Source organism: Thamnophis sirtalis, unplaced genomic scaffold (genome assembly GCF_051295495.1).
Source record: "Thamnophis sirtalis isolate CommonGarterSnake01/CBP01778 unplaced genomic scaffold, rThaSir2_p1.2 scaffold_4, whole genome shotgun sequence".
Classification (NCBI taxonomy): Eukaryota; Metazoa; Chordata; class Lepidosauria; order Squamata; family Natricidae; genus Thamnophis; species Thamnophis sirtalis.
Window position 1 is genome coordinate 33100496 of NW_028261384.1, and position 12619 is coordinate 33113114.

The following is a 12619-nucleotide window of genomic DNA, read 5'->3' on the forward strand; positions in this document are numbered from 1 at the left end:
AAACATTAAGTTACACTTCATTTTTGCATTTTTAATATACTTTTAAGATTTAATATTATATTGAAAAGAAGAATGGAACATTGCCTAATTTTGGATCATTATTATTATTTTTCATTTTATGTTAGTATGTGTATGTATGTATGTATACACATACATACATACATACACACAAATTATTTTGCTGCAAACTTTCTTATTAAATATCCTTATAATACCATAATGTTGTTTTTTTATTTGCTGGCCTTTAGATTAAGATCTCTTACTCCATTAATTTTCGTTCTTAATGAAAGTCATGTTACTTCAATGTCCACGTCTTCCAATTTGTTCTATATTACTTGAATTAATTTGTAAAGTATTGTATATACTATTTGTGCTATATAACTAATTTAAATAGTCCAGCAACTTAAACAAATAGAAAGAACATTTCTTTCTTTTCCCTTTACCAACTTGTGTTGAACACACATATTAATTACAAAGTCATCACAGATATATTTCCCTTTTTGCAGAAAACGATTATTTATTCCGTAAGAGTTGGAAAGTTGTCAATACCTGAGATCCAAGGAGTTTATAGCCAATTGTTGAGAACATTGCAATACTTTTAAAGCATTCCTAGTACTGCTTGCGTCCTGCAATTTGTGCTTGAAACAGAATCAATCAAAAATATTTTCCCCAATTTTAATGAGATGAAAAATCCAAGTTAAGGATACGTGGAAACACTTGGCTTACAACATTTGGTCTGTCATACAGTAGAATAAATTTCATTTTTGTTGTAAAAACAACTCAAAATGAACAGAAATGAGTATCAGTAATTCTTATATTGCACAAGTTCCCATATCAAAGTATCTATCCTCAATTATTTCTCTGTTGGTTGAAATTATGTAATAATATTTTCTAAGAAAAAGCATATAATTTACTAATACAGGTAGTCCTTGACTTGCAACTATTCATTGAGTGATTGTTCAAAGTTAGGATGGTAACCTGAACAGCTCAGTCATTTGATCATGTTCTGGACTTAAGGCAATCAGTCAGCATTTACAACTCATTGCAGTACCCTGCAAATGCTATTTTGACCTTCTTGGCCAGCTTACCCAGAAAGTCATGGGAAGTGCAAGTCTATGGAAAATGTCCCCCAGCATCCTATACTCACACTGACCATTCACATATCCTTCCCAACCTCGCTATTTTCCCATGCTCCCTCCCCAAAGCTTGCCATGCCTCCCTCACATCCATAGGCATTACCATGCCACCCTAGCACCTCCATCACATGGCCTTACCATGCCACCCTGACCCTTACGCACTCCCTCACATTTTCTCCAATTTTTGCCAGTCTTTTAGGGAAAAAAATTCTCCCACTTTTCTTCCCATATGCAACTTAAGGTAGTAAAAATACCAATACTCTTTCCTCCTTCCCCACAACAACCTGTGAGGTGAGTTGGGGTAACTAGCCCAGGAGGGGGGCAATAATTTTCTCAAGGGGCGACATGAGAAACTGAGACTGTTATGAAAGGCTAAACCAGAAGGCTGAGGGTAATACTGCTGAATATTATTTTTATCATTTTATTAAAAGTAGTAAAACTATGGTTTTAACTTCATGCAGGCTAGACTTGTAAATGTTAATTACATCTTTAAATGAAACTTTTTCTTATAACTTTTAATTCAGGTGTGCTCTACACAGCAGGATTTTACCCACCCTCAAGTGAAATAATTTTAGAATGAATCCATTTTAAGCAAAGGACATTTGTCATATTTAAAGTGTTTATTAATGATGAAAATGATACCACCTCAAAACAGATTTTAAGATTATACAGAAGCTATTATGGGCTTGACAGAAGATAAAGCAAATCAGCTAAAGTGCCTTATTAACATATAAAAATAGTTAAAGTATTTCAGGTTTTGATAAACATAATGTATGCATTTCCATAATTGTTCTTTTTAAACAGTTGTTCATATGTAGTAGATAAGGAACTTTGCCATTCTTTCCAAGCCTGGCATACTTGTCAGCCTTTATTATAGTAGAAGTATGATTTGCTTAGTGAAACTTTTAATTTGAGTGCTTTTCACATACATATATTTATCTCAAAATGTTAACATTAAAAATATGTTACTATCCACTAAAAGGAAAACAAATATGAAATCCAAGTTTGTCACATATGGGAGACACAACAAATTATTAGAAAATTAGATTTTTTAGATTTTTTAGATTTCCAGTGATGCTTTTCATAGTTTCGTTCAATAAACATTATAAAAGGTCTCACAATATCAAGATAAGCATCAGTCATACATCAGTACTGAAAGGGTAGTACTCAGGAAATTCATGGATAATTTTTACAGCTTTATTGTACATTGAAAGATCTGAAAGAAATTGGACAAGAAATGAAAATAGAATGTGTTATTCTATACGAAAATACACTGTGCTCTAATAATGCAATATTAATGTTTGTCATCTATTTTAAAAGAAAAGCTTAATCACAATGTTAATCCAATTGCAAAATATTTCAAGGAATTGCTTTTAATATCATGATTGAACCCACAGATAAATTAAACTGCGATATTCAAGAGTTTTCAGGCATGAGAGCATAGCCATAAATCGCTATATAGATGAAAAATCATAATTGGAAAATCTAGGCTAAACATCAATAGGATCCTGCTCAGCTGGTTATATGCTCATATTTATTTTTCAGATTAAGAATTTTTGAGAACTGGTTGGCTGCTACAAAGTTGTGAATATTTCTGTATTCATATAATTAGACATGGACACAAAAACTATTATGCTAAAACAGAAGCTTCATGTGGATTTAAATTCTGGTGTAATGAAATTGTGCATATTACAGAAGAATTAGCAAGAGACTTTGAGAAATTAGAAGCTTATTAAAAACTAAGAAAAAACCACAACTTGAAATACAAAAATAACTTGCTTACCAAACATGTTTTTATCTTCTTTGAATTGCATGTATGACGAACATATGATATTCAATTGATTTGTAACTCTTCCTACTACTTCAATAATGCCAGATATCTCTTCTTCAAGCTAGTAAAGTAGATGAGAGTCAGCATCTCCCAAAATCAGGAATTTTAGTCATTTCAATGTCATTTGGGGAAAGCAAACTAAAATGAAAAGTCTTTACCCACAGTATTTTCATGGCTAAAATTCATCAAAAAAACTTTTAGTAATCATTAAGCAATGCTTTAATAAAAAAGCTTAGTCTGTATTAAAGATTTTAAGAGCCCATAGTAGAATAGAAAAGATCCATATAGTATTTTCTGCTCATAGAAATAATTTCCATTTCCTCAAATTGCAACTTAAAATTAATTTCTTGAGAGCATTTGGCTTAATTGATACTTGTTTCTCTCTTATTGGCATTTAAAATACAACACTTGAAACTGGGTTCTGTGCTTTGCTTCTGTAAAAATAAAATGTAATTGAGTCCTATTATCGGTCAGTATGGATGCCAAGAAAGTAAGGCATATAGCATCCTCTCAAAATGGTATGCGAAGAAATATGTCTCTGGGACACAAAGAACAGACATCAAGAGATGTCTGCGAAGCAGACATCATCACATGTTTTAAGGAGATCCTTGTTGATGCTACAGCAATATTAGGATAGGACTTTGTGTCACTGTAACCTTTTAATAACCTGATGGTGTATTACAACATGATATTCACTTAAATTAAAACTTCCCAAGCCAATAAAAAAGGTAAATTGTAATAAATTACAAGGCTCTTTAAGGTATATTCATACTTACAGGTGAATTTAGCTCAATTGTTGCATTTTTTCCTTCTCCATCAGATAGAAAGAATAATTTCCCAGATGGATGGATCTACCAAATAATTATTCATAGTAATATTTTAATACAGAGACAAAGATCCACACAAAGAAAAAGCAAGGTTCACGCTGTAGGTGTTAGAATTAAGAATCTAGTAGCATATTTCCTTTTTATATACAGGTAGTCCTTGAGTTACAGTAGTAGAGCCAGACCATTTTGGCCATAACTTATGATGGTTGTAAAGATAATGGACTTTATTTGTGGCTGTTACTAAGTGAATCATTATGGTTGTTAAGCAAATAATGCTTCGCTGCAGGTGTTTTTTCCCCCAAACAGGAAGTAAATGATGGTTTTTAGCAAAACTGTTGTAAAATGCAGTCTAAGGACCATGGGACATTGCAAACAGCCAAAAATGCAACCTTGTTACTGAGTGCCTTAAGTGTAATCTGGTGACTGGTAGGAGGGGCTGTCAGAATTTTGAATCTAAGTCGTAAGTAGTTCTCAGGTAGATCTATTGGAATTTTGAACAGTAGCTATTGGTCATAAGTTGAGGATGTATAATTTTACTGAAAATGATAAAACACAAGAATAAGACTAATGCAAACTAAAAAAGAGAAAAAGGAAGGCGAAAAAGGGAAAAAATGAAAGAAAAAAAGAGGTACAAAAATAAATAGCTTGCAATCCTTCTTTACAACAGTTATAAATACAATTATAGTGTAACTTTTCTAAAACTCATCATGGTAATGAAACCTACCAGGGGCAAAAGACCAGGATCACACATGAAGTTAAACTGATTTATTATCACTCATGCCTGTGAACAGAAATCTACTTAAATAAGCTTAGTATTATTTTGGCGGTAAACAGAACTCAAGAGAAGTTGGACTTAGCCCGTTTAGTAGCTATGCAAAGATTCTAGGCTGATTTTTCTTTTGACTCCACCCTCATGTTTTGCCACTCCTTGTCCTACAAAACCATATAGGATAAGTTATTTGTTTTTTTTTAAATACAAAAAGTCCCTAAGAGGTAGGCCGAAATAAATGTAGCTTTCTCTTTTCTCTAACTTTTAAATAGACATTTCATTTTGTTGTTGTTGTTGTTGTGTGTGTGTGTGTTCTTTATATTTGTTTGCATTAGTTTTCTGTTTAACACTATGGGTATTTATGTTGTATGTGTGTTTATACATGTTTGGCTATTTCCGTGAGTTCAGTCATCTTCACCAACCATTCCTCTGTCGCAGCAATTGCGAACCTTTTTGGCTCGCATGCCATAAAGGGAGGGAGCGCAGGGGGGTCGTGTGTGGGCATGCCACACCCATAATGCAACATGCAACACCCCCCCCCCAGTGCCTATGCTCGCATGAGAGCCCCCACCACTTTTTGCATACGTTTTTCGCCCTCCCCAGGCTCCAGAGGCTTTAGAGGAGCCTGGGCAGTGCGAAAACAGCCTCCCCCCTGGAGGCCCTGCGGAGGCTTCAGGGACCTTCAGGAGGCTTCCCTAAAGCTTCCGGAGGACTAAAAAGGACCCTACGAGCAAACCATTCCCAAACTGCAGGTTTGCCCATAGGGCCTTTTTTTTGTACTCCCAAGTCTTCAGGGAAGCTCCTGAAGCCTTCGGAGGGCCTTGGGTGGGGGGGGGGGAGGCTCTTTTCACCCTCCTCAGGCTCCTATAAAGCCTCTGGAGCCTGGGGAGGGTGAAAAATGGCTTTAAAAAAGGCTGAACTCACGTGCCCTGACAAATGGCTCTGTGTGCCACTGGTTCGCCATCCCTGCTCTATTGTAATGTCAAATGAAAAAATGCCAAATCTCTCCATCTTTTTGTGTACAATAATCTTGCTACAGGTATCATAGAAACATGACTTTTTCTAACTGCTTATCCATCAGGTGATAGCACCTTTCCAACTAACAAATTTTGTTAAAAGACAAAACTTTCTTGAACTGCAGCTCACTTCACCACATGCACAGAGTGCATCTAGTGAAATGAAAAGCCTTGTGTCTCTTAATAAATCTACTAATCAGAAGAAATGTTACCAGGCTTGTTTGATTTGATATTGAATTATGATCTATTTGTAATAATTGAAAGCACTCTGCTCAAATAAACCTTGTTCATTTTACCATTATAAAAATCATCATAGAATTACTAGAAATTCATGTTTTATCAATAAACAAGCCATACCTATTAATGTTTACTTAGCAACATTGTAAAAGGTCAAGTTATTTGTAAGACTCTTTTCAGTATTCTTGTGCAAAGGAACGGGATATCAGGCACTAGGCTAAATTTATTTTTTTATCCAGTTCATGGGATTATCTGCTGGCAGCATCATGAATAAGATTTGTTCTTTTCAAGTATTTATGTGTCACCTATTCTGAGAGTCTAAGCATCTTACAATTTAAAAAATGTTTTTTAAAAAAACATACTAGCCCACAATTACTATCCACCTAAATTATGTATTCTTCCCCAAAGGACCTGTTTTAACTGCCTTCTTCAATGTTAGCAGAAAGAGTTAACTGACCTCAGAGTGACAGGTAACCACAAGAAAGCCATTTTCCTGCTACCATCTCCTCCCAATTTTTCAGTATCCCATCCAACTAGAATCTACTGGTTTGACAGATTATCTGAAGAATACAATCCCAAATGTAATGAGGATTTCAGACATAATGGGTGTTAGGGATTATAATCTGCATGTTAAGTGAGGCCTGGATGTTAACCAGCAATCAGTGCAGTGCTCACAGCAAAAGTGTTACTATGTTAAACCATTTAGTAGCAGCAGGCAGGAAGTTTCATTCTATGTGAATTGGAGCTTCTGGATCATTTACAACAGGGCTCACCAACCTTTCAGACCTCAAGGACCACTAAATTCATAATTTTAAATCCAGCGGACCATTAATATTAATTTTTTTAAAAAAATAAATAGTATTTAGTGCAATATAAAAATGCAAATAATATTTGTGCAGACCACTAAATTTTTCACAGGAACTACTGATTTAGAAGCCCACTGTGAAAAAGATTATTGAATCACTGACTTCAGGTTAAGAGCATGACTACCATATCAATGTTAAACTGTTGAAAGCAACAAAAGAGAAAAGAGTATAATCAAATATTGAAAGTCCAAGAGCATCAAGTAAACAAACATAGAAAAATAATGTCTCTATTCACTATGCTACTTGGCTTATTTGTACTTTTTGTTATTTTTAACTGAAGACAGCAAAATAAGTTGTTTTTAAATGATGCACTACATGACTCACTGGTGATTTACTTCAACTCAGTAAATAATACAAGTCCCTTAAATAACACAGGGAAGAAGAGAAGCCCCAAAAATCTAAATTTAATAAAATATTACATGTTTCTAATTTAAAGCGCCACTGTAACACGATCAAAATTACAACCCTTGGTCACTAGAGCAAGGTAGCGCTAAAAAGGAATATCTCAATATACATACAAGTTTAACAAAGATAAAGGCCTACCTCATAGTAAATATTTCATATGTCATCACGACCATGTATAATAATACGAAATATAGATGATTTCCCCAATTTGAAATAAAAGTGCTGGCACTTACCTGCCGTTCCCCAGATCAAGAAAGTTCTAACTTAGTCGCACTAACAGCAAAGAGAATCTATCTCCTGCCTATTACCTTTTCAAGGCGTCCCACGAAACAGACTGGCTTTCCGATGTATTGCGACAACTGACTCGCGCTGACACGAACGCGGGGACCTTCCAATATATCGGCCATTTCAGAAGGAAATCCAGGCTAACTCCTCGGTGTTTGGCCTTGGCGGGAAAAACTTGACTTCCGCTCTCGTGCCAGAGCGCGAACGTATCACCAACAGTCACTAAAGTCACGTGGAAGGTCGAAGCTCCAATAGCGTTCCAGAGCAGCAACCTCCGCTAGGCACCTGGGAGGCGGGCAACAAGGCATGTGCGTAAATAGCGTAATGCGCCGGCGTCCCGTGTCAACGTGCACCGAAGATCTAAATAATAGCCTCCAGGATGCAATTTGGGTGAACCGGAAGTGAAGATTGTTGTGGTAAAGTGTCTGACAGAGGTGGGTGTTTGATGGAGCAGAATAGGGTTAATGCTTCGGCTGGATTCCTCTGTGCTGACAGGGGAAGTTAGAAAAATGAAACTCGCCGGACCAATAATTGCGTGACACCCTCAATCGTTACACGGGACGCGAGATGTTAATTTGGTGGTCTTGAAAGTATTTTGATGGGCGAAGGGTTTCGGATGTGCTCATGAGCTGGCTCAGAATTCATGAGGCAATTTTGACAGATCTTGTTTGCATGCTTAGCGAAAATATCTGTCACGCACAAGTTTGATTTAGAAACCTCTTTCTTCAGACGTTGTATGTGTATGTGCATGTGTCTGTGTGCGTATGCAATTTTCTTGGCAATAACTTCAGTTTTACTATTGCCTTCTTACTAGGACTGAGAAAGAACGACTTGTCCCAAAAATCTCTTTCCAGTTGGTGCCTTAACCCACACATCAAACTGGTTCCTTCATTCTTATTAGAATACAGCTGTTAGTGGGTCCTTTTGTGTTGGCAATGGGAAGCTTGTTGTATAGCTACAAACAGTGCGTCATTTGCAGCTTACAGTGGCACTACAAAACCTTAGCAATTATAATAAATCCATTCAGTGAGTCCTACAAAATTTGGCTTAATTTTGTGCCTAGGTAGCCCAGAATTTAAACATACAGTTCTTTCTGTTCCTGGAAAGTGCTTTTTTTCCTTGCATGTATTGACCTGTTTCTGTCACAGCTACTGTTTTTTTTATAATGCGTTCTATTACTTATTTTGGAAGAAGTTAGGCTATAGCACTTATGATCATAACCAGAGGGTGTGTTGGGTATGGAGGAACATATAATTAGCCCCTTCCATTTGAGTGGGATGCTTGAGTGGAATGGGAAATATAACAACTATCTTCAAGATAGTGGAAATTAGAGGGTATTTGTTTACTGGGAGACACAAGTATTGTGAGAAGTCCTGTTTTGTAGATGACCAAATAGGAGACTTTGCTCATAATAATTGGGTTAAAGAGACAGTGCTTACTATTGTACCATTCTTCTAGTTGCATGGTAGCTTGCTAAAGGTGCTTGATTTTACTGCAGATATTATTGGGGACTAATATGAACTGTTGTGGAATAAGTTCAACTTCCTGTCCCTGGAATTAGAAGCAGTCCACTACCGAGTCTTGAGCTGTTTATAACCCGGCTACAGAAGTGGTGGGTGAACATTAACACGTGTGCACATCCCCACTTGCTCAAGTAGCGGGAGAGGATGTGTGTTTAACAATATCACTTCCAAATGGCCTCTTCCCACCTGATGATCCCATGTAGCTCCTTAGTTTATTGAGGCAGTTTGAGAAATGAAGCAGCAATAAAGATGGCAAAATAATTCACTTAATTATTTTAAATTGTATTTAAATATTTAATTATTTAAATAATTAAATATTTAAATAATATTAAAATATTTTTAAAAACTGTGTGAATAAAATGAAAACTAAGTATGTATATTTATGGTCAGATAAATAAAAACTTATTTGTAGTCAGTTACCATAGGATTACTCTTGAACAGCATTTGAAAACTTCAACTGATATAAAATACTGCTGCATGGATAATATATGGTACCAGTTACACACAACATGTAACTATAGTACTGCACTGGCTACCAGAGTGTTTATTGGTGTAATTCAAATGCTGGTTTCACCTTTACAGTCCTACATGGCTCAGTACCAGGTTACCTGAAGGATTGTCTTTTTTACAAGAGTTTCTACCTGGTAAATGCAATCCAACAGGGCATGCTGTAGCCAGAATGTTGACTGGCAGGAATTAGAAGAAAGACTTTTTCTGCTATAGCCCCTGCCCTATTGAATATTCTTCCCTCAGAGATTAGAATGGATCTAATCCTGTTGGCTTTTTGCAAAGCTTTAAAATTTTGCTATATATCTGGCCCTGGGGCTTAGAATGCGTTAAATCCCTATTACTTAGCATTACTATTAATTGATTAGTTATAATAGCTGCTGTTTGTATTTATTTATATTATGGCAGGATGAATTTGATTTAAATCAAGTCAATTTAAATCACTAGTAAAAAGGCTTGATTTAAATCAACTCAGTTTAAATTATAATTTTTAAAGAACAATTGTCATCTCTGTCCTGCAGTGGCTCCTCCTCTGATCCGTTGTTGACTCACCGATAATCCCAATATTGCAGAATTTGCAGCCTCATGCTACATAACTAAGCTCCATTTCATGATGAATAAAATAAATTATTAACTTATCTTAAATAGAAAACTATCTTTACATAGATTTTTTACTCCCAAAGCATTTTATTAAAATAAATTTGATTTAAATTAAAAAAGAATCTTTTTTATTTTTTATTTTTTTTAAAAATCCACCCTGTATTGGGGCTGTTTCTATTTAATGTTTTTGAAATTGTTTATAATTTTAGAAATGTAAGCCTTCCAGGATACTGGGTTGAGTTGAGCTGTTTACAAATTGAATGAAAGAACAAACAAATAAAATAAATAGTAACAACATTATTAAGTGAATCTGATTTTCCCATTGACTTTGCTTGTCAGAAGAACACAAAAGGTGATTACATGACCTTGGGATACTGCAACCAACCTAAATATGAACCAGTTGCCAAGCATCGGAATTTTGATCACACGATCATGGGGATGCTGCTACGGCCATTAAATTAATGTCAAAGACTACCTGTATTTGAAGTATAAAATTTTGTCTAAATTATTATTGTTAATCTGCTGATGTTTGGCCATCTGAGTATCTTTGAGAAAACTCCTTTTGCAATTATTGAATATTTTACTATCATCGGTTCTTCTCTACAATAATCTGGTTCTTTTAAGAACAATCCAAGTTTAAGTCAGAATAGCTACATCATCAGCATAAAGAAGTACCTCCAGCTCTTATTATTAAATTTAGGGAGCTGGAATTATGCTTTATTGTGCAAAATACTAATGCTTTCGAATTGACAATTCCTGTTTCAACATACAAATCCTATGTAGTTTTTTTAATTAATGGTAATTATTAATTGTCCCTCTTAAGCTTACCTTTCCAGATGAAATGTTTTCCAAAATTTATTTTGATAATTATAGAAATGTGAATTTGTTTTGCTTTCTTTACTTTTTGCTTGCTTTCTTTACTTTTTATTCTTAGACTTGTAAGAGATGTTCAGTTTATTCAGAAAAAGCCAGGATACCAAAAAGGTAGCTGTGACTGACAAAGAAGTAGATGGATTTGTTTTTCTGGGTAAGTATCTTTAATCAAATAGAAATCATTTATTTTTAAAAAGTATTTTCTAGATTCTGTATGCTATAAGGTGCACCCACATTCTTTGCTACAGGTTCTTTGCATCTGTAAGAACTACTTCACTAAACAGTGAAGTTATAACAATCTAAAAATAAATCGGCTAGTGACATATCATGGTTGCTTTTAAAACCAATATGTTTCAGGATGTTTTCGTTCTAAAGCAGGCTTTATTTATTTACCTATTCTAAAGTAATTCCAATAGAGTTTATCTCTGAATACAAAACTTACTGAACATTTACAGAGGTTGCACTGTCATGTATTTCTGTTTGATGATAGACCTGATCTTGCATTGATTGTTGTCTTAAAACATGAAAAGTGTAATGAATTCAGTAAAAAAGACATTAAAAAGTAACTCATAATCTTATATCTCACTGAATCATGTAGAGAAGAAGCAGTCCTAGGAAAAACAGTTGTGGGGAAAACAAAAAAGCAAAGAAGGTTGGAGAGTTATTGCTTTTGAGTAGCTAACTATTCCTCTATTGTTAATGTTCCTATTGTACTATTTCTCTATGGGAATACTAGTCTTTTTCAAAAGTAGTCTTCAATGTATGACTTTGTCAAATAGCAAATGAGGTTCTCAGAACTCTTTCTCATGAGATTTTGTATGCTGCGTCATATCTCAAATCCTTTGTTGGTTTTTCTTTAGAGAACAAGAGTGGAAACTATTCCAGTCATGTTCCTGTGGGAGTTAGGTAGTATTACTGCTTACTATATGTTGTTTTTCAGTCAGAGTTGCCTAATGCCAAGGTATGCATGCTCAAGGGTATGCGCTCATGTGCATCCCAGTGGGCATACAATATAGTTGATGTTTCTGGAAAAGAAAGTTGCTAGAACAATTAATTTAATAGGAACAAAGAAAAACAACATTACTTCATATGGGTAAATGAAGGATCACACATGAAACTCGCATTCAGATCCTGGTAACTACATAGACAAATACTATTTTGATCTGTCTTTATCCACCCACTTTATGTTTATCTTCTAGTCTCTTCAAATTTGCTAAGCACAAGGATGTTGTCTAGTTCACATTATTGCCCAAAGCATGTGAGCTTTTTGCTTTAAGAGAGCAGTCAACAGTCAGTATTAATCTTATGTAGTCCATAGGAAGTAATTTGTGATTCTGTTCTGGAATATTTCCTTCCTAAAAACTGACAGACCACTACTTTAATATTTGGACCAATGTGATCTGGATTTAAAACAGAATATTGTTATATTCGAGCATATTACCTTCAATGTCTTAACAAAGATGTACAATAGTTTGCAGATAAGTTTATGATTTTTCAAAAGGGAAGTGAAAAAAATTACATGCATTCTTAGTTACTGTCTTTTCAATAGCAAAATTGCAACATCTCTATACTGCAGATTCTTTTACCAAATATGTATTATTTATGAGATGTTCTTTTACTTTGATGCAAGTAAAAGACTTCCCACCTGATAACCTCATCTATAAAAACCATTTCATGGTTTTAGTTTACAGATTGCCACTTTTATGTAATAGCTATTTTCAGAAGTAAGAGATTGTTTGGCTTT

At 34.9% G+C, this 12619-nt stretch overlaps 2 protein-coding genes across 8 annotated transcripts in view; one reads left to right on the forward strand and one right to left on the reverse strand.

The window, feature by feature from the left end:
- Positions 1 to 2204: 2204 nt before the first annotated feature.
- Positions 2205 to 7632, reverse strand: RPA3 (replication protein A3). Its single transcript, XM_014054492.2, has 4 exons — positions 7396 to 7632; positions 3744 to 3818; positions 2920 to 3028; positions 2205 to 2352 (listed from the first exon to the last, which is right to left on the reverse strand). The coding sequence occupies exons 1-4, from the start codon at positions 7492 to 7494 to the stop codon at positions 2276 to 2278; spliced, it is 360 nt and encodes a 119-aa protein (XP_013909967.1). The 5' UTR covers positions 7495 to 7632; the 3' UTR covers positions 2205 to 2275.
- Positions 7633 to 7673: 41 nt separating this feature from the next.
- The window catches only part of UMAD1 (UBAP1-MVB12-associated (UMA) domain containing 1), a 52848-nt gene continuing 47902 nt past the window's right edge, over positions 7674 to 12619 (forward strand). For 3 of the 7 annotated variants that reach the window (XM_087712736.1, XM_087712735.1, XM_014054504.2), the window contains exons 1-2: positions 7674 to 7806; positions 10937 to 11029. In XM_087712736.1, coding sequence (XP_087568862.1) covers positions 10948 to 11029 — 82 coding nt within the window. In that variant the 5' untranslated portion in view covers positions 7674 to 7806; positions 10937 to 10947. The other 4 variants (XM_087712732.1, XM_014054502.2, XM_087712734.1 and 1 more) reach the window with 4 other exon arrangements.